The 22,009-nt window shown below is 39.9% G+C and overlaps 1 protein-coding gene across 2 annotated transcripts; it reads right to left on the bottom strand.

Moving 5' to 3' along the window:
* Positions 1-4,567: 4,567 nt before the first annotated feature.
* On the bottom strand, positions 4,568-21,928 carry TMEM114 (transmembrane protein 114). Of its 2 annotated transcripts, none has more exons than XM_014936268.1 (5): positions 21,745-21,928; positions 20,621-20,701; positions 10,743-10,880; positions 7,299-7,538; positions 4,568-4,799 (listed from the first exon to the last, which is right to left on the bottom strand). In XM_014936268.1, exons 1-4 carry the CDS (start codon positions 21,926-21,928, stop codon positions 7,306-7,308), a joined length of 636 nt encoding a protein of 211 aa, XP_014791754.1. In that variant the 3' UTR covers positions 4,568-4,799; positions 7,299-7,305. The 2 variants fall into 2 exon arrangements, with proteins under 2 accessions (XP_014791754.1, XP_014791755.1); XM_014936269.1 differs by lacking the exon at positions 4,568-4,799 and adding an exon at positions 4,899-5,827.
* Between the last annotated feature and the right edge of the window lie 81 nt (positions 21,929-22,009).

Raw genomic sequence — 22,009 nt, 5'->3', positions numbered from 1 at the left:
AGCCACAGAAGTCAGTCAGAACAGTGCTCTTTAAGACATGGTCACTGGTGATGTTGTTTCTTGCTGTTTCAGTGATGTCTGCAGGACAGTCAGTTCCAGCTGGTTCAAACCCTCACTGCTACTGGGTTCTGAGTACCTCAAGACTGACACCAGTGTGTCTTGTTGATGCAGATTGTTATAGTAGCAGCTTAAACAATGAATATCTGAGTATGAGGCGATCCTGTAGGTCTGAATCTAATGTGAATGTCTTTATTTCTGTTGGCTGAGAAAGCACCCTGTAGCTATTTCTTTCTTCTTTGGTTTTTGTCAAATATTGCATTATTCCTGAGTTTTAAGAAAGAATTATTCACATTTTTATGCTGCACATTGTATTAAACAGATGTCTTATTTGCCTCTTCACTGAACGAAACAGGACTGGTCTTCTTACTTACATGGAACTTTTCCGTTTTATCAGAAATGTCCTGGCCCAGATCAAGGTCCTGTCATGTGTGAAGTTTGCCACAGACAGGAAGGAGATAAAGCTTCCAAGTCTGCTGGCTAGAGCAGTTGCCATGCCTGTAAGGTACTGTTTATAAACAGAAAGACAGATAGCTCATAAGACTTGCTATTGCAAGTCCTACAAAGTTTGTTCCTTCTGTGGATTTTGTCTGACAGTTATAAAATTATTTTTATGTGGGTTTTTTGCATAATTAAATACTTCACTGTATAATACTAGTCAAGTGGGAGCTGTGGCAATGAAAGGTTCATGATGCCAAAGGGTTTTCACAGTGCTGATGCAGCCAACTCCAAAAGGCTGTGGAAACAGACTCCTCCACAGTGCAGTTCAGTTCAGCCTCTCTGTATGCTGCAGGCACTGCAGACAACATTAGCTTATAAATATTTGAGAAGGCCAGGTTGGATGGAGAAATATGTTAGCTCCTTCAGCAGCCAGATGTGTTGTCCAGAAGCACAAGCCATTAGCAAATGCTGTTCAGCTATTGGCAGACAAATTCCTTTCAACACCTAGGGAGCATTACACTGAGAGAGTCCCAGCCTTCCATGACAAGTGTTTGCCTTGTCCTTGGCAAAAACGAAAACAGTAAAATAATGAGCCAAAAGCTCTTCAGGGAACTGCCTGCCATCCCTCCAACCCCAACAAAGGAGTCTTTCAGCTGGCTTTGAAATGAGCGATATAAGCAGGGCATCACAAGGACTAAGATGCTACTTTTAAATACTTCACTGCTCATGAGCTCTAGTCTGCTCCAAATGAAATATTAACTCATTAGCTTAAACCATCATGCGAATGGGACCAGGCTGTAGAGGTGGTGTTCTAAATAAATGCATTTTAATTCTCAAGAGTGATGTGAGATGACTTGAGAATATAAATACATTCAGTTGTGACAACTTGGCTGATAAGCAGTAACTCATCAATTGATGATAACTTGCATACAGTCTCACACCCCTTCCTTTCTGACAATTTTACAAGTACTAACTTTAGCACCTTCTCCTCAATGGTGATGGAACCTGAAAGGCTCCTGTAAGATGGGTTTTCTTAGGTGATAGGCAGAGAAACTAGGTCAGGCATAACAAGAGATTTCCGTCTGTCAATGCCACTTTGGTTACGGTGGGGTATGGAACTGCATCCCTCTTCCTTTCCCTCTAATACTCAGCTCCACATACTTGCAGACTGTTAACCAACTGCTCTTCTTCTGTTTGGGGACTACAGTTCAGGGATGAAAGTACTATCCCCAAATAGTATTCATCCAACATAAAAGTTTAGCAACCTGATGGGCTATAGCTAAGAATATTTTTTCACAAGAGATGCTTTGTCCTAGTAATTTGTCTTGGAAGGTTCATGGGTGTGTCTGAGTAGTGTATGCAGAGGCAAATTTGTAGATCAGGAGTGGACAATGCTCCACAGTTCCCAGGAAAGGAAGACTGAATCTGATAAGCATGAGAGGTTAAGAGTTGGTCTCTTCTACCTGGAAAGTTGTTGCATAGTTTCAAAATTCAGCAGTGTCTTGGTGAATCTCACTGAAGTTGCTCAGCTAATACTGAAAGCAGAAGTTCCTGACTTTGTTGGAAAATATGTTTTCATTGAGAGAGGGTCAAGAAATTAAGAGACACAGAAAACTGTAACATGCTGTTTCCTGCAGAATCCATCTTACATTTTCTGGACCAAGTCTGTCCCTTTCAATTTTTTAATTCTTAGACAGTCTGTCATATTCAGAAAATAAGCCATGATATCAAGCTATTTATTTTTCTCTTATTATCTGCACCCTCAGATATTCAAGTTGATCAGTTTCAGCTTAATAAAATAATAATAATTTTAAAAAATTAAAATAAATATTTATGCCACAAATGTAGACAAAAAACAATTCTGGTTGATCTAATCAAAACATAGCCATCAATGAAATGGTTTTAGCATCTATCTCCTAGGAACGGAAGCAGTTAAAAACATTAAGAATGTTTAGTGATTAAGTTTTATAAAGAACAGGGAAGATTAACGGTACATTTCTAATCATCTGATATTTTAACTTAAAGATGGGCAGCAGCTGGGAGATGTTACTGACTCGGATTCTGCAGTTTCTTGCTGACATTCTCTGGGCTATAAAATAAAGGAGAAAGGGTCCAGTGAGCATGAGAGTCTCCTCTGCTCTTCAAACCATACAAAAAATAGCATGTATGGAAATGAATGGTTTCTTTTCAAATACAATCAACTTCTTAGTGTAGCCATGAGATGTCAGCAGAGACCGCTGTTTCTGTGCAAACCGGTACAAAACAGAAAAGTTCTCACAAGTCAGAGCATTCAAACTCTGATTATAAACAATACAAACACCAAAGTGTATATACTGCCACTGCTAATAGGCATCCAAAAATTGAATGTGACAGTGACAGTCTGCAGAAAGGGTTGGCAAAAAGGAAAGGAAAAGTTTGAAGGGCTACTTAGGGTTAAAGCCAATGTGTAAAATGTTGCAGAAAGGTATTACAGTAAAACAGCACTGTAATGTTTTAGTAAAAGTAAAACGATCTAATTTTTTGTAACTAATTAGAATGCAATCTAGTAGTTAAAGATCTGTAACCTAAACCAGGGATCGCTAAACTCGGTAGGTTGAACCTGGCCTTCAACGTAGTTTTGTCTGGCCTCCAAGAACCAAATTCCCGTGAGCTTGCAATTATGGGCTAACTGTGCCCACTTAGGAAACAAGCTGAGAGTACGGAGGCACAGGGGAGTCTCTCTTGAGCACGGTTATACCGAATCTGGGGACAGTTTCATTCTCTAGTACAATGCCAGAGCATTCGTTCTAACGTTCTAATTGCCCAGAGCTGGGGCAATTTAGTCTGTTAATATGAAAATGACAGTCAGGAGGCCAAGGGACATGTGTTTTTTTCTGGTCTATCTTGGCTAACAATGAACTACTTCACTGCAAGGAATTTACAAAATGAGCCAGAGAAAAGGATATCCGTATTTATGAAGTAGGCTCAGATTTTTTAGATTTTGTTTTTCAGTTTCACATAGTTTTGAGACCATTGGATTTCATTTGCAAAACAATGCAAATCAAGTGATAAAGTTGGAGGCCAAGATTACCTGGAGTCAAACAAGATTGGGAAAATCTAAGTCTTTTGGATCTATCTCATGGGCCATCCTTTATCAGCTTCAGTGGGCAGGTACTCCATACCTTGTTGTGGTCACCTGAGTGGAGAGGTTCTGGGCAGATTCTGGCTCTCTCCCCCTGACCAACCAGGCAGGTTGGTGTTTTAAATTTGGAAAGACGAAATTAAGAATCACACATATCTGCATGATAAAGTATAAATAAAGTATATATTTATCAGAAAAAATGATATCTGATAAAGTCAGTCAGGTCTATTGGCTTTGGATCAGGGATCAACAAATGCATCGAGCTACTTGTATTGAAGCTGTGTCTGAACCAATGATGTCCCCTTGGTCATCAGAGGAATACAGAGACATCCAGGCTGCTCGGCAGGAGCCAGCTCAGGAACAGCACAGACCCAGACTGAATCCTTGTCGTTTCATATCTACATTATATTAACCAGCATCCCCTCTAAATATCTTGTACACCTGCAGGTTTTTTTACCCTCAAAGATTCCTATTACCTCCCCTATCCTTCTCTGCCATGCCTTGAGGAAACCTTTACATTAGTGACTAGTATTGGCCAGTAGCCCTGTGCACTCCGCTCGCTCAAACAGTACTGCTCTGCTCAGTATATCTGCTTTTCTTTAGTTTAAATGTGGCCAATTACCCACGAGTTTGCAATTCACCAGTAAGTAATGGGAACAGTCAATGTTCTCATCTCGGTAGTGCATTTTGGGGAAAATACAGCAAATAACTGGGTATTAAATAAACATCAGTTTCAGTAAGAGGAAGAAGCTGACAAGGTCACTTGTATCGAATTGCATAAAGACCTTTCCAGGATGTTTTCTCTTTCTAGCATAACTCTTCAAAATGTTCACGACTTATTTGTCTATTCCAAACCATCTTTTTTCCTTTGTATTCCGAAGGAATTTCGGAGAAATTCAGGGATTATACAAATATTCAGGAACAGAAGATACTCTTTATTACCATTGTGCTAGATACTGAAGGAAGCCAGAATGAGAAATTTAGGAAAGCCATGGAAATCAGAATTGCTCTAATTCAATAACAGATTCATTGGCTTTCTAGATTAGAAAGCCAATCTAATCTTTCTAGATTAGATTTGATCACTTCAGTATTTTCTATTGTAGCTGCATAACTATCTTATAAATACCTACCACGTGTGACACAGGCACTTCAAAAGCATCATATAAACTGTAGAACAGATCTGCAGAAAAAGTTAAAGAAAAATATATATCTTAGTTCTTCCATGTCTTTGTAAATAATTCCCAGCTCCGAGATGTCATTTTATTAAATTTTACAACGTTCAAAACCACTGTAAAATAACATCTGTAATAAATACTCAAAAAATAACTCAGATGATATTTTACTATTACAGCTTACAGTAATGTCTGAGTACATTATACAAATTGTATTATAAATAGCTTCACCAGCACCAAAACATAGAAATATTACATTTTACATAATTCACTTAAGCACATGGAATTTTGGCTACAATGGACCTTTTTCTTGCTCTTCTTATTGAGCTTTAACTTGTAAAATGACTCAATTACACAGTCCAAATATAAGGCAACATGGAAATTATGTGAAAACCAATGTGTGAGCAAGTGAGAATTACAAAATTTTACTGGCTATTCACAGAATTTCTACTCCTCAGTCTATTCAGGATTTCTAACCTTATTTCATTCTGATAACAAGCAAGGTCTGCCAACTAAGGTCTTAGACTGGGATTCAGAAACTCTGGTTTCATGTGACCTTGGGCAGTTTTTCTGTCTAAGTTCTCCATTCACAGCATGGTAGTAATAGCGTTTCCTTGTATCTCCAAAGGCTTTAAGCTCTAGGAAGCTCCCTGCCACTATTCTTTGTAAAGTAATTGGTACAGTGGGACCAAGATCAGAGCTGAGCTCAATAAGAGTAAATGTGCCATCTTTAACACAAGACACAATGATAAAATTGTTCTGATATTTAACAGAGGTAGGTAAATGATGCCCTTGGCACTACTGGAGGAAGTACAAGGGACCTGCCCAATGACAGTGTGCCTTGCTGACACAGCTCCTGAGTCACAGTCTTGAACTGTAATATGCTGAAGTCCTCCAGAAATACATGATCTAACAAAAATGTAGTGGAGCTCTCAACACAGCTTATTTAGTCTTATTAAATCATTATTCAAAGCCACAGCAGCCAGGGGAAAATTTCTTCATTCACTTCAGTAAATTTTCTCTTAAATACTATACCCTACAGGAAAAATTAATAAAGAAAACAATTGATTACTTGGTATCTAGCATGAAATTCAGGTATCCTGTGTGTCCAGTTTTACTCAGCAGTTTTCAGCACACTTAAACATATGCTAGCACAAAACATGTTACTGATTTCATGAAAAGGAAGCATTGTCAAAATTGCTAAGTAAAATCTGGGAAGTGCATCAGATACACCTTCTGCATTACAGAATTGAAAAAGCATCTAGCAATAAGATGAAAGAGGTAAGAGTGTAGCCTGAGCATCTGATAGATTGAGGCTGGCTACAGTAGTTAGTTAAAACATCTGGAAAAGCAGCTGTATCTTTCTCTTGCAGTGCACTCACCATTGCACTGCACTTGAGAACTTCACTATCATAGTCACTACCATCTGCCGGATAACTAGTATCAATTTATTCACAGTATCTGGGCCTTATATCCTTTCATTTTATCACAGCACCAAAGCTCAGGTTTAGAAAATTACTCATTTCTTTGTTTTCACCCTGTAAGAAATGATTTTAGGAAAGAGAACGTGATGCTGTGTCTGTCCTTAGACATTACACATAGATGGCATGGATTAGGCTTCTGGGGTTCTCTGGTTTCTCAAGTCAACCTATTTTTGTGTGCTATCACAAAGAAAGTGTGATTGTGGTACAGGAGAGAGGAGGGCCTCTTTGTGGAGACATGAGAGAAAAGAAAGATCCTATAAATACAGAAGGTGTACACCAGAGCAAAGATTAATCTTCACCTCACTAGATGTCCTAGCCATGACCTAGTGCTGGGGATTATCACTGGAGTTCTTAAAATATTCTGAAGTTCTTCCTATTATGAATCTTTACCTTTGATTTGACTTCATGCAATAAAACCATGTTGGGTATGCAATTTACGCCTCACGCTCTCTCCCTGGGTTCAGGTGCATAGATACCATATGTCCCTACGTGCCTCCGAAGGCAGAAGGACCAAAGGAAGAAAGCATTACCTACCACAAAGGAGCCATCTCAGAGCAGCTCTGCTGGCAGAGGCTGCCATCGTGACTGAAATCCTAGGCATACTTATTAGGAGTCTCAGTAGAGAAACCAAAATGCTAAGCAGACCATGCAGACTGGCCTGCAAGGTATTCTGAGGCATTTTGCTGGGACAGTAGAAAGCAGAAAAGAAAGCATGAAGTCTGCCTTGTTCTAAGCAATGAATGGAGATGTCTTATGAGCTGCCAGCTGAAATTATTTTGGAAACACTAACACTGCAGTGTTCTTTCTTCTTAAGTCACAAGCGTTTCCTTATTGACAACACTTGAAATGTTTTACTGATTTATCAGAATTTTTGTGTTTTGTAGCTAACTGTGAGGAACAGGGTTTATGGCAGCTGTCAAGGTACTGAGTCACAGCCTTGCCACTTTTATTACCCCTAGTGACTGGATGGACCAAGCAATCCACATTTCTAGGCTTTGCAGGGTTCTGTTGTTTCAATGATACCTGTTGTTCATAACGCCTGTTCACGTCGCCGTTTCACACCCACAGTTCTTGCTGCCAGGAGAAACACAGCCCCAGTGAGCACTTCTGCCACAAAGGAGATCCAGACTAGTGCCAGCGACCAGCCAAACCTGATGTCAATTTCTACCAGGAGATCCTTACTCCTCAGGAGACAGACAGCCTCTTCAAAGGCAGCAGCGGAATATGCAATATAGACACTGATCCCAGTAAGTGTAATAAGAGCTGGGAAAGAAAAAACATATTCAGCTAGTTAGTATCCACTGCAGAAATTAAAAATAATTAATTTGGTATCACTTAGGGCTTCTATGTCACTCCTTCCTATCTTCCCAGGCCAGACTGCTGGTTAGCTTCTGTTTACCTTTGAAATCTAGTTGAGACTATTTTTTGGGGAAGGGTGAGAGGAAAGTAAAGGGAAGGTTGTTTCTGTCCATTGAATTTAATGTGTTCTCACTGTTAAATACTGAATCAAAGTGTATAACAGCAAGCCTCTCACAATAAAAATCTAGTCATGTCTTATACAGATATCTAATGCACGTACATCTCGGTTCTCAATACTGTATTATAATACATCCTGATTTCTCACTGCTGTTGTCTAACTATATGCCAGAAAGCTCATGGAAACAGAGATTCTTGCATTTCAGGTCAATGTCCCGAATTTAGACTGATTTCTAATTTTGAGTGTTTTAAGTTGTGTGTGTTCAATGTAAATGTGTTGGTCTTTACTGTCACCTCCCAGCAAGTGTTATGGAGTCATGACTATTCCTCACTTCCAAATAATTGACGTCTTTGGAGCAGACTAAAAATAAATTAATAAAGGCACTCAAACAAGAACTCAGATGTTTTCTGCATGAAAGGACTGTACAGAAGCTAGGGAATGGCACATCTAGCACAAGTACGTGCTACATCCTGGGCCTGGCATCTATGTTGCTCAGAGGACATATACTAACTTATGGCTTTACTGGATCAGTGCCAGGAAAGATGCAACAGAAAGGCCCTGGATTAAAGGACCATAGCCCAGGGAAAGTAGACACTTACTGGGACACTGGTATGACAAGATAGTGTCTTATCTGATTCCAAGGGAGAAAAATTTTGCTCTGGCTTTCTGTTAAATCACAGTGTAAGTCTAGATGAATCTGCATTTTTTGCCAGAAGGAAAAGTTTGAGTAAAGACAAACCAAGACAGAAGTGTATTGGGTTTTCCAACCCAATTCAAAATTCACACTCATATTCCTGATTTTAACCATGCCATGATGCCTGTACCTTATTCTAGTACTCTGCAAGGGCGGGGGGAACCCCACTTCTCTATACCTTTTGCCAGCAGAAATGGAAATGACTGTTTTGTTGACATTTTCAACAAGGTATGCTGAGTTCTGTGATCCCCCTTAAATGTAGCCACATCTCAAAAAATGGGGAAGCATGTATGATGTCCTGGAATGTGGAACATAGTAGTTCTGCTATTTTCCAAAACACTCAGGTTTCTGGAATTGCATCAGAAAATATTTATTTCTTCTGACAGAACTATCAATACCGAACTTGGTGAACTGGAATATCCTATAAAACTGCGTGCCTGTTACATGCATCAAGCCTCAGTGCAGCTGAAACAGCTGAACAATACTTCCTGAGCAGGAGGAGAGTCTAGTGTCACACCAAAGGCCACCCTGCAGTCTGTTCACGCTGTCCTGGGAAACAGCACTACTTGCATCTTCAGAACATATTCAAGCACCCCTCTCCTAATACTGTCTTTGTGTTTCTTTTCCCTCTTTGGAACCCCAAGTGTTCTAGAGAGGCCCAGTACTCCACTCCTCAGCACGATAATCAGGCTTTGCACTTCACAGCTTTTCATCTTTCACTTACTATTTGGAGTAGTTTTCAAATAGCCTAAGCCTTTTTAGTGAATACAGCTTTTTGATGTTCGAAGGAAACAGAATTTACTTTTCTCTTTTTTTTTTTTTTTAATCCCAGAAGAAAAGCATAACGGGGGATGGTTGGTCTTCATGAGAGCTTTTCAGACTAAAAAGGTCAGATAGCAGCATTTGCTTCCAGCAATCTCTTAGCATCCTCTTGTTAGAAACAGGGCTGTATGATCATATGATGATACCCAATATTGAGGATCCCCTTTTCTGTTGGGGAAAATTTCTGTTTCAAATTACATTGTGGAAGAGCACTGAAAATCTATTTGGAGAAGAAAATGGAGATGGATTTAAAACCAGTTTTCCTACTTCAATAGAATGTTTTTAGTTTTAATTCATAAATCACTTTCTAAAACACTGAGGTTTCTAGAGAGGCCCAGTACTCCACTCCTCAGCACGATAATCAGGCTTTGCACTTCACAGCTTTTCATCTTTCACTTACTATTTGGAGTAGTTTTCAAATAGCCTAAGCCTTTTTAGTGAATACAGCTTTTTGATGTTCGAAGGAAACAGAATTTTCTTTTCTCTTTTTTTTTTTTTTTAATCCCAGAAGAAAAGCATAACGGGGGATGGTTGGTCTTCATGAGAGCTTTTCAGACTAAAAAGGTCAGATAGCAGCATTTGCTTCCAGCAATCTCTTAGCATCCTCTTGTTAGAAACAGGGCTGTATGATCATATGATGATACCCAATATTGAGGATCCCCTTTTCTGTTGGGGAAAATTTCTGTTTCAAATTACATTGTGGAAGAGCACTGAAAATCTATTTGGAGAAGAAAATGGAGATGGATTTAAAACCAGTTTTCCTACTTCAATAGAATGTTTTTAGTTTTAATTCATAAATCACTTTCTAAAACACTGAGGTTTTGGTTACAGCAAAAATAATAGAAAACAAAATGTAAAAGAATTTTACTACCTTTAAATTGAAATGTTACACTCCAACATAACTCTTTGTTAACTCCAAACCCCAAAATAACTCTTTGGGGTTTCCTTTTGTGACCCACAGTTGGGGAACACCACTGTAGTTCAAAACTAGCAACACAGCTAGCCCAGGAAGGCCTAGAAAAACCCTTTTCAGGAGCTCAATGCAAATGCCTTTGAAAAAATGTCACTTTTCTTAATAGTTGTAAGATCTGTGCAAGGATATTGAACCCTATGCTTTACTAATTCCAAAGTCACTTTCCCATTACTCCATTACCCTTTCTGTAAAGAATGTGGGTACTGTACTGAGAAGGTATTAAATCTTTTGTGTTAATGGGCACTGCAAACACATGGTGTTCAAAGTGTGACTCACAAGGATGTATGGTTGTGTGTGATTATTTGACTTTCCTGACTCTAACTGGCAGCTTTCTATTCCAGAATCCCACCAGGAGCCGAGCAGACACCAAGTGAAAAAACACCAGCATTATTCTGAAAGCAAACTCTTGCTTAGCTTTTTTCCCCTGGAAGACAAAGCAACGTTTCCCAGATAGAATATCTTACTATTTGAAACAATTAAGCAGGGAGTTCAATACAGTACCTCCAAAAAGAAAAAGCAGTCCCGTCATTAGAAGCAGTAGGTAGGCCCTGGCAAGAATACTGATGAATCCAGTCATTCCTCCAAAAACCATCAATATGAGGCTAAGGGGCATCAGGATGACAAATGTTCCATGCATGTCTGAAGAAAAATGAAGAATGTTAATATATTAATATTTTATTGTGGTGGTGTACTAATAATTATTGAGTGCAGGGCTTCATTCAGGATCAAAGCTTTATTCTGAGTTGCACAAACAAGGAGGTGGATAATCTCTTAGGTTTTCAGTTTAAGTCAGCAGGACAAGTATATGTTACGGAGAAAAAGGTAACGTACAGAGCAAGCCCTCCACAGCATTACAGCTTGTGTTTCAAACAGAGACCATAAATACAAAGGATATGTCTACACGGATATACTTAAACAATTAAACAGTTCTCAGATATTAAGCCTAGCTGGTGGTGCATTGCATATCAGGTAGTCACTGGCAACCTTAATAAAAAGTAGCCCTGGTTGCCTGAATCATACAGATCACAGTGAGTGGCGTTGTTCTGTTTGGATGGCGACATCCAGCAGATGTTTTCATTAAACAAGTTCTGTTCTGTCACATGTCCTCTGCAGAACTGATCTAGCAAATTGTTGACCTTTTCCTTTGTTGTAGCTGACCATCAACTGGAGGCAAATTTTCCCATCTAGCTCTGATTCTGTGTCTGTCATTGTTTTCTACAGCAGCTTCACTAAGTACATTAACCTACCCTGGTTGCTTCCTCCCATGTTAAATGTATTACATTAGTCTTTCTTGATCCCTGTAACATTTTAATAGCTCTGTAAACAGAGGCTTGCTATATACTTTTTCATATCACACTGTTTTTTCCATCATGAACTATCTTTGTGTCATCGTTCCCTCTTGGGCAATCTATCCACAATATTCAACCCAACCTTTTCTAAAATTATAACTGAAAAAAAGTAATTTCAGCTTCCAGTATCAATTTATTTTATACCAGAGTGAAGTGCAGAGTTACCGAGGAAGGAAAACCTATAATCCATTTTCTGAGGGGCTCTAGGCTTCAGTGTCTCATTTAATTTCACAGAGGAACAACAATACACCATTAGCTGGTTTCCAAGGAAAAGAAGTCACTTAAGAGATCACAGTTCGTGTGTGATCAGATGATCAATTTTTTTAAGTCACTGTAACTGCCCACTGAGTTGGAGGTGCTCCGCTTGCCACTGGCTAAGGATCCAGCTTATCCTCTTCAATATTGTCATAAAGATAAGAGACAACCATGTACGTATCTCTGTTAAGTTCTAGAACTAGTAGGTTAGGAAGAGCCTGCTTGGGATAAGGTAGATACTGTTAATTAGTTTATTTGAGTGGAATGTGGTTTTAAGAAATAATTATTTGGTTAGTGTAGTACAGAACACGCTCACACGAAAAAACCTTGCACATGACAAGGTCTTGGGAGGTGAGTCTGCATGTTCCCACCTATGCTCACATCAGGATCAGTTGAAAGCATTAATTCAGCACTGTGCACTGAAGGGAGCACTTCCTCTCCCTGCCTCTAAAGTTGAGGCTACTTCCTGGGCTCCCCTTCAGCAAAACTGGCCACGGCTGTTGTTGCTGGCTAAGGAACCCAAACCTACAGATAGCAATTTTCAGACACTAATGGTCAAACCACTCTTCAGCTTATTGGATATAAATCAATCTGTCAAATTGTTAAATACCAAGAAGAGAAATAGCCATGGAACTTAGTTCAAGAGTTTTATATAGTTAGAAGTGTTTGTCAGGGATGTGACAGAATAGAGATTTGACACACAATTTAGTTCTCATATTCTAGAGAGGCAGCAGGAACAGGCCAGTTTTCTGCCCTGTTTGTGCTTCCCAAGGGTATTAGGCTTGATTTTGATTCCCCACCATTTTGACATCCGTGTGTCCTCTTAGATTTGGTCTTGCATGTAAGAGGTGAAAAGGCCTTGGGATAAAATTTGATGCAATTAACATTTTAGAAGTAAGACCTGGCTCAGACCTGACTTTGCTGGGAAGGAAGAAACAAAAGCAATCTCATCACTGGGCCTGTGCTTTGTGATTTTCCAGGTGTCCCTCACGAGTAAAAGTTGCTGCTAACAAACTATAGTAGCACTAACGGTTGCTAGTTCTTTGACTTTCCTTTTCATGGTGCGATTTCAGCTACTGAAGCTAGTACTGTGCACTTAGCAAGGAGAAGTGCAGGTAGAAGATAAGGCTCTGAAAGTAACCTTTTGAAGCAAAGGGAAAGCAAATCCATACCAGAGTATTCTCCTGGGGGGTGTCATAGATCATATTAGCACCCCGCGACAGTTGCATGTAACATCAGAATGACTCTGATTTTTATGACCTCTGCAGTAAAAATATAGGTTTTAGAGATACCTCAGCTGAAATCCACAAATCCCACTATGACACACCCTTACTTTTCCTACACATAGATGGGATCACAGTTCTCATGAATCACAGAATGGTTTGGGTTGGAAGGGACCTTAAAGACCATCTATTTCCAACCCTCTGCCATGGGCAGGGACACCTCCCACTAGACCAGGCTGCTCAAAGTCCATTCCAGCCTGGTCTTGAACACCTCCAGGGATGGACCATCCACAACTTTTCTGGGCAACCAGTTCCCGTGTCTCACCACCCTCGCAGTAAAGAATTTCTCCCTAATATCTAATCTAAATCTCCCCTCTTTCAGTTTAAAACCATTACCGCTCATCCTATCACTACACTCCCTGATAAAGAGTCCCTTCCTATTTTTCTTGCAGGCGCCCTTTAAGTACTGGAAAGCTGTGCTAAGGTCTTCCTGAAGCCTTCTGTTCTCCAGGCTGAACAACCTGAACTCTCTCAGCCTGTCCTCATAGCAGAGGTGCTCCAGCCCCCTCATCATCTTCGTGGCCTCCTCTGGACTTGCTGTACTATGTCCATCTTATGTTGAGGGCTGGATGCAGTACTCCAGATCGGGTCTCACCAGCGTGGAGTAGGGGGCAGATTACCCTCCCTCACCCTGCTGGCCATGCTTCTTTTGGTGCAATCCAAGATGCGACTGGCTTTCTGGGCTGCAAGCGCACATTGCTGGGTCATGTGGAGGTTCTCATCAACAAACACCCCCAAGTCCTTCTCAGGGCTGTTCTCCATCTGTTGTCCGCAGAGCCTGGATTTGTGCTTGGGATTGTCCCAACCCACATGCAGGACCTTGCACTTGGCCTTGTTGAACTTCATGAGGTTCAAACGGGTCCACTTCTCAAGCCTGTCCAGGTCCCTCTAGATGGCATCCCTTCCCTCCAGTGTGTCAACCGCTCCACCCAGCTTGGTGTCTTCAGCAAACTTCCTGAGGGCTCACCCAATCCCACTGTCCATGTTGCCGACAAGTATGTTAAACAGCACTGGTCCCCCCCCGTACTGATAGCTGAGGAATGCGACTTGTCACTTGTCTCCCACTTGGACATTGAGCCATTGACTGCAACTCCTTGAGTGAGACCATTCAGTCAATTCCTTATTCACCAAGTGGCCCATCCATCAAACCCATGTCTCTCCACTTTATAAACAAGAATGATGTGCAGGACAATGTCAAAATCACTTGCAGCTTTTTAAAAATCAAATATTTAATGGATTGTATTTGGTTAAACAACACTTTTATCACCTCCAGTGTTCTAGTTCACTGATATCTAATACCCATTTGTCCTTCTATGAAATCTGCAAATGCCTGGAAAACTTATTCTAAAATGCTGCCATGGAAACCACTCGGGAATCTGAATTCATGCCGTCTGGCATATGATATTATGCCATTATATTCCTTGATTAGAGGGACAGAATTAGTTTATAGATGACATGACTTAAAATATCTTTACTGTGTTTCTGTCTTCATTAACCATCTAGAAAGAAGTTAAAACATTAGTTTTGGAGTCATTTCAGTGTTTTTAGGTTGTGTTGAAATACAGATTTATGCATCATATATTATACATAAAGCTGTCTTCATTTTGATGAAATTAATCTAGTATTGAAAAAAGCGCCACAACATAATCATTTTTACAAGAAGATGTATGTGCACTTCCCTGCAAAACAGAGTTCAGTTTGCCACGTCTATTTCTCAGCACTTGAGTGCTCCAACACAAAAGACCCAATAGTATAATCTTGAAAATAATGAAACAAACTGACATTTTAAAAACACTCCAGTTTTTTGTGGCAATTTTTGTGGCAAATTACTCTAATTGCTTGATCTGAGCTAATGAAGTATTACACCAGATAGCCAAAGCTGTTTTATTAGAGGTCTGACCAAATGTCTGCCTGAATGACATCTGCAGCGTGTGTCCAGATCTGTGAATTTGGCAGACATTTCTAAATTACCACCCAACACAGTTGATGATGAACTGTTTGTAAGAGAAACGTGTGGAATGAACTAGAAAAATTGAATGGTGTTAAAAGTAACCAACTACAGATCTAGCAGTTTTGTTAATCATCTCCTGTTAACATGCTGGAGCTTAATTGTTTCAAACGAACTTTGAATTTGTTTGCACAGCTTACTTTAGCAAATAGTCTCTAGAAATCTGTAATCGTGATCTCATCAGAAAGACTCCAAATGGCAGCAGCTCAGAAGAGCTTAATTAAGGACTTGTTTCTCTTCCCCAGCAGTACCCAAATAGCCAGTTAGAAAGACAAAAGCCTAGTTTAAACTGAATGCTGGCGGCAGCTAAAACCATTGGGGCTGCTCTAGAAAGACTCGGCAAAGCCAGGAAGAAACAGTGCACTGACAAAGCCTGACCTGTTTGCAAGGAAGGAAGGAAACAACTTAGAGAAACAACGAGCAACAGAAAAGAACTGCTGCCTGTGGCTAAACGTGAGGCTTCTGGGCTTGAAACCCAGAGACACGAAGGCCTGGATTCCCTCCTGCTCGGCAGAGAAAAGATGGAGGTGGATGAGAGTCCACAGAGAATGAGGCGTTCTGTGATTAGGAGCAGGAGTATTAACATGTAAATCAGTACAAATTAAGCAAGCCCATAAAGAGTGGGGAGAAGAGTGAAAGTATCTGGTTAGTGACTGTTACAGGGTCCACAGGCTGTAAGGAAATCTAGTATAGTTAAACTGTAGCATTAAATTGGTTTTGTTGAGGAAGAAACCGGGGCAGCTGCTACATTATAACAACTAAGGTATCAGTAACTGCCCTTTCTGCAAAGATTGTTTCCCGGCAGGAAGCACTAACTTCCCTGCAAGAAGCACTAACTTGTCTGCAGCCTCGTGGTTCCAGCCACATTGATGTCTAAAAAAGCAAAAATAAAAATACTCCAGGGAGAAGCAGTTGTGCATGAGCAGCTGCACACTCAAGTCTTCATTTTATAACAAGAAAAACATTTTCTTCCAGCCACATGTAAGTAGAAACCACATCCATTAACTGATCATCTCTGGATGGCACAGGAATAGAGGAGTGCACTAAAAAGTGACTTGTAAGAAGAAATCAATCACTGCCCATGATGTTCAGATCACTAACAAAAAATCAGAGGCTTAATCATACCTTGTAGGTACCTAACACAGCTGGTTTGTGTGTCAGGGGCAAAACAGGCAGCTGTTAAGAAATAACAGTAGTTCCTCTCGTTATTTTTCATAACACTAGCCCCAGCTTTGCAGTGTAGGTGGGACCTCGCACACCTTGGGACCAAAATGGCCTCTTATATTTTTGTCAAATAATGTGTTATAGACGTTGCTTTGATGTCCCAAAACAAAAAAATAAAACAACAACTGGAATCACAGAATCACAGAATATTCACGGTTGAAAGGGACCTTTGAGATCATCGAGTCCACCCACAAAAAAACCCCAAAAAACCAAACCACACAAAAAAACCCTCCAAAACCACCCCACAACACACACACACACAAAAAAAAAAAAAAAAAAAAAAAAAACAAAAAAAACCAAAAAAAAAAAAACAAGGGATGGGAAGGGAAGGGAAGGGAAGGGAAGGGAACTTAATTTTGTGGCAATTTGATTTTACATTATGGGGGGGATAGGGGAGAGGGGAGGAAGCCACACAAAAAAAACTGACCACATTTAAACAAATTTCACCATGCTTTGAAAAAACTTTAGCCACATGTTTCTAGGATCAGCAAATCATATAGCTTTTAGTGCAGAATGTAGATGGAAGTAATTTTTATGTTACCAAGCAGGGGTCACTATCCAGCCACATCTGAGATGCACAGGAACAGGTTACTTGAGTTTCTAAAAAGTCAAGCTCATAAAAGAGTTTTAACAGGTTACATTAGTATCCATCAAACACATTACTTTCTTCTTTTGACAGTTCATCTGTCCTACAAGAAGTACATGAACCAAGTCCAGAATAGAAATTGATTTTGATTAGAAATATTTACAAAATTGTTCATTTTGCAGGGATTACATTGGTGCTGTCCTTAGCTAAATCTATACTAGTATTTACTAATTATTAACAATGCAGATTTTGGTAAATGAAAAACATTTATATTAGAAAAACACTCAAAAACAACCTTTCCCCAATGTAATCTGTTGGGTTTGATTTTGGGTTTTGTTGTTTGATTGTGGTTTTTTTCCTAAAGAAATTATTTGACAAAGCTGCCACTCTTGGAGAAATTTTTTCAGTAGAGTACTGCCATCTCTTCTACACACCAACTTCCCTCTCTCTATATGTGATCCTCGACACCGTAGATGTGATTTTGAATGTTATGTTTGTTCTACTGGAAAATGGCAACGCTGCTCAGAACTCCTAATGCAGCTTCCTTTGAAGTCAGAGTGACATCCTTCTTTTACCATTTAGTGAGAGATAGTTTCAGCTCATCATGGAAAGAAGTTGCTTTTTCTGTTTGCCTCCCATAGCTGGCACAGGAGAACACATGACGAGACAAGCTATCTGGGATGTCTTTGCTGACAGATTTCAGTTTTAAAGGTGACTTGTAGAGGACTATCTTTAATCATCAAGAGACCCTAATAACTGCCTAAATTGTGAAAAGTGATACTTCCATTTTAAGAGAGAAGGTATACACTACATGTCCAGCTGGAGGGAGTGGTAAGAAAAGAAGTGGAAGCTTAATGTACAGAAGGCATGTTTATGTCTAATCCACTAGGAAAATTGCTCAAGAGTACTCCTGTGATGTGAAAATACATCATACTCCCAAGCTTAACAAGACCTAGGTTGATTGCCTGAGTAATATTGTTGGTAGCATAGAACTTTAACTCCAAAATTAAAAAAAAAAAAAAGTCAATTTTTTTTAATTTGCCAGGAGCTCTATTTGAAGTACACAATATGGCTAAAAGGAATCTGCTGGGGATGAATAGGAGAGAGACTGGAAATGTGGAGGGAGAATGTGAAGGCTTTTCATTCTCTAGTGAAGGGTTTGTCTTCTGGCAGTGACCAGCACTTCTGCTTCCACTTAGACCCAGGTCTTTGTGCTCAAGTATAGACTTTCTCCCATCTTTTTGGCACTTGTGTCTGGTGAAGACGTGCCAGGTGAAGAATGGGAGACAGGACTCCCGATGTGTTACTCAAGTGCCCGCATTAGGAGACAGCCCTTCTAAATATTTTTTTAGGAATAATGGGCAAGAAACACGTTTGATGTTGTTGGAGCTCCTGAAATTCACTCTGCCAATCAAACAGTGAGAAATACGGGTGGAGAGCTAGACAGAATGAGATTAATTGTAGGTGAATGTGCCTCACAGACACCTGCACAGGCACACAGAAATAAATGATTTTTTGAAGTAACTGATTAAAGCTGTGCAGCTATCCTGTTTGCCTCATAGAGCAACACATGAAGATATTACTGCAACTACACTGGAATCCACAATCCCAGAACTATCCCCTAAAACTCTAGTTAAAATGTACTGTAGATGAAGATGAAGATTTGCCTTGATCTGTCTAAATATGACTCAGTTACCACAGGCATAAAATATTTAAGAAAGAAATGTAAAAGTGAAGTACAAGGTAACATCACAGTACTTAACAAACCTAGATGTCACTTAGAAATATCTATATTTCCTAGAAATAGATAAGAAGTACTGACACGGCACCTCCTGTTCATAGCTGCTATTGGTGTGGGTCTATAGCCTCACCACACCAAAATTGCACTGAAGTTACACATCTAAAATATCAAAAAGTTCTCTCTTCAGGGCATTCTAATCAAACCTAGTAGGTTCCTTTAATGAAAGTATCTTTGATTTCTTATCTCATCATTTTTAGGCAGACTACACCTGCTTATAATAAAATCTGCAAGTGTCTTAGCAGACCTGAAGTCTTTGTCCAGGAACCTAAAAATAGCACTTGACATGACAGCAAGAGATAAAAAATTTCTCTGAGGCTCTGAGGAGTCTGTAAACATAGTTATGTATCCAATTTTTACTCATATTCACTATTTTATTACGCTTCGTGACTACCAAAGAGTTGCCCTTTGTTTCCAAGTGAACATCATATTTATAACAAAAAAACCCAAACTCCATACAGTCTGTGCTTTTGTTTTTGCTGAATTCATTTCATTGAAGAGCTGTAATCTAAAATCTCCACACCTGAGAAAAATTATAGATGTAGCTTTTGCAAATATAAACACAACTTCTGAAACGCTAATAATTCTATCCTTAAATTTTAGACTATCCCCAACACAATAGTTGAGATACCCATGATCAGTCTGGTAAGGTTCAATTAACTTTTAACCCTCAAAGGCTTAAGTGGTACAGCAGATAGATAACCATTTTCGCTGATCCTCACAGTTTTCAGCAACATCAAGCAGCAGACCTCTCTCTTAGGCAAGAAAAATTAAAGAAAAGGCACCTTCCAATTTGAAAGCACCAAGAGACAATCTGTGCTGTTAGTCATGAACCTATCAATATGTTTGTACAGTTGTTTGAGTAGCCCACTGGGATCTTACACTTACTTTAACTTATTCCTACTTTAATGTTATTCCTACTTTAACTTTCTAGCTACTGTTGCAACACAGCTACATTACCATCAGTACATCATCAGCTTACTTTGCCATGTTTGCCGCACTTTTAGGTATATCATGAGAAGCTGCACCAAGAGACTAAAGACACCCTAAGCTTCTCTGAGGGATTGCTCAGGGAAATGTTTTCAGGGAAAGAATACCATTTTAAGATACAGGACAAACACATATGTTTTGCCAGTAGGGGGGAAAGAGCCAGAGTCAGAGAGGAGAGGTGAGTAAATAAAGAATTAAAAAAAGCAAGTCCATATACAAGCATGTATGAGAGATGCATTGTCCAGAATGTGATGCAGAGAAAACAAATTATCTTCTAGGAGAAGCCTAAAATATTTGAAAATGTTTATTTTGGAAATATTTCAGAAATATTTGTATATTTCTGAAAACATTCTGACATTGACAAATGAATCTAAAGGAAAAGAAGCAAATACCAACCAATGCAGTTAGAAACTTAAAGTAATCTTCTTGAACACGATGTTCTTCAAAGACTTTGAACACTGCTTTTAGTCATTGATTTATTTTCTTAAATTGCCACATATGTAAGGTTTTTTTCAGTCCAGGGAATCCCACTGAAAGGATAGATATGTAGCTGTCTTGAAGATTAAGCATTTTCAGTGATCAAACTCTTTTGAGGGGATTTTGAACATCTTTGCCTTTTATTTTTAACAATTGAGTACATTTCTGAGCCATTCCAGGCAGAAACATCTTGCTCCTGTGGAAGAAATAAGCTGAACTTGACATTAAATAAATGGTTATTTCAACAGTAATCCCAGTTAAAGACCACATGCAGTGACAGATATTGTACAGGAGCAGAGTCAAAACACTATCTCAAAGCACTTCTCCTCTGAATCAGAAATGGGACTTTGTAAGTGAGGAGGGAGGGAAGGGTGGATGGAAGTATAGAAGTAATATAAAAGTTACTCACACAAAAGCTGTCTGTGTGAATCAGTGATGTTTGCATTCTCATGCCAGAAGGGGTTTATCAAAGGGTAACATTCACTCCTCACTAATAGAGAAGGGAAAAAACAATGAGAAAATGTTATTGCAATGTATCCTCTTTTTGTGTGTGTGTGTGTACATATAATTAATATCATATTATCTGCTTTAAAAACTGTCATTCCTAGGCAGGGAAGGAAAGGAGGGGATTTTCAGTACCCAACATTGGCACACTTCTGCTCCCACAGGGCCTGACCACTGAAGTCGAGAGAGCAACACCTTCTCATTTCCAGTGGGGTCCGGGTACAGCAAAGGGGAGAATCCCCCCAACCTGCTCCTCCCCTGCTCCACTGCAAGGAACATCCTTTCCTGCCTGTGATGAATGTTACTCTTTGTTTTTAATGGTGGAATCAAAACCAAAAGGAATATGCCTGGCATACAAATTAAACTAGATGAGGAAATCCTATAATAGCCACACAGTGTTTATGGATCTTTCATTAAAATCCAGAACTGTGAAATACCAAGCAGGATTAGATGCAGTGCCATTACTTGGTGAACTTGGTGGGTCTTTAGTCACTTACCTTTAGTTAGTATGGGATTAAGTTAATTTTGTTTACATTTATATTAGTTACAGAGATATGTTTCAAACTACTAATACATATATTGATATGATCTGTATTATTTATCTGTAAAAACTAAATTGATTAATATTTTTTATTCTTTAAATTATTATTCACCATTTTAATAGCTTTAAAGCAGAACTTTCGCCTCTTAATTCCCCCTGAGTCAAAGGAAAAGACATCTCTTCCCTTCTAAATGGTCAACGCTTATTAAATTAGTTTTGAACTAGAAGTTAATGTAAAATTAGGTTACGGCAGCAGCGAATTCGCTATCCCCATGCCCACAAGAGATGATCGACAACGAACTGCCGGTGGGTCGAGGGCGCCGAAAGGGGAGCGGGCTGGTTTTCTGAAGTAAAGCCAAAAGAAAAAAAAAAAACAAAAAACAAAAAACAAACCAAGCGGCTATCGCGACAGGCGGTCACGGCCCCCCCGCCCAGCAGCCATGGCCACGGCCCGGCGCTGCCCCCTCACTCCCCTCCCGCGCACTCACCGCGGCAGGTCCGCCACAGACCCGAGTGCGAGCTGAGGGCGTCCGTGCCGTTGGGCAACCTCTCCAGCCTGGAGGCATCGATGATGTACCAGAAGTCCGTCGCGATGGCCACCACGAGAAAGACGAAGCTTGAAACGCCCACCAGGGCCACGAAGAGGGAGAGGACGCCCAAGCTCACCTTCATGCCGCCGCCCGCCCGCCCGCCCGCCTCAGGCAGACCCAGCGCTCGCGCTCGCGCCGTCCCCTCAGCGGCCGCGCGACGGGC

The sequence above is a fragment of the Calidris pugnax genome, unplaced genomic scaffold (genome assembly GCF_001431845.1).
Source record: "Calidris pugnax isolate Ruff unplaced genomic scaffold, ASM143184v1 scaffold17, whole genome shotgun sequence".
NCBI lineage: Eukaryota > Metazoa > Chordata > Aves > Charadriiformes > Scolopacidae > Calidris > Calidris pugnax.
The sequence above is the reverse complement of the archived record's forward strand: the minus strand, read 5'-3'. Positions and strand labels throughout refer to the sequence as shown.

What these genes read in the sequence shown, in the direction of transcription:
- TMEM114 (XM_014936268.1), bottom strand. Translation starts at nt 21,928, where the DNA reads ATGAAGGTGAGCTTGGGCGTCCTCTCCCTCTTCGTGGCCCTGGTGGGC. An exon ending in TTCACACAGACAGCTTTTGT is followed by an intron (nt 10,881 to 20,620) that starts GTGAGTAACTTT and finishes ATTTTTCTTCAG; the next exon opens with ACATGCATGGAACATTTGTC. An exon ending in ACTGCTTTTTCTTTTTGGAG is followed by an intron (nt 7,539 to 10,742) that starts GTACTGTATTGA and finishes TTTCTTTCCCAG; the next exon opens with CTCTTATTACACTTACTGGG.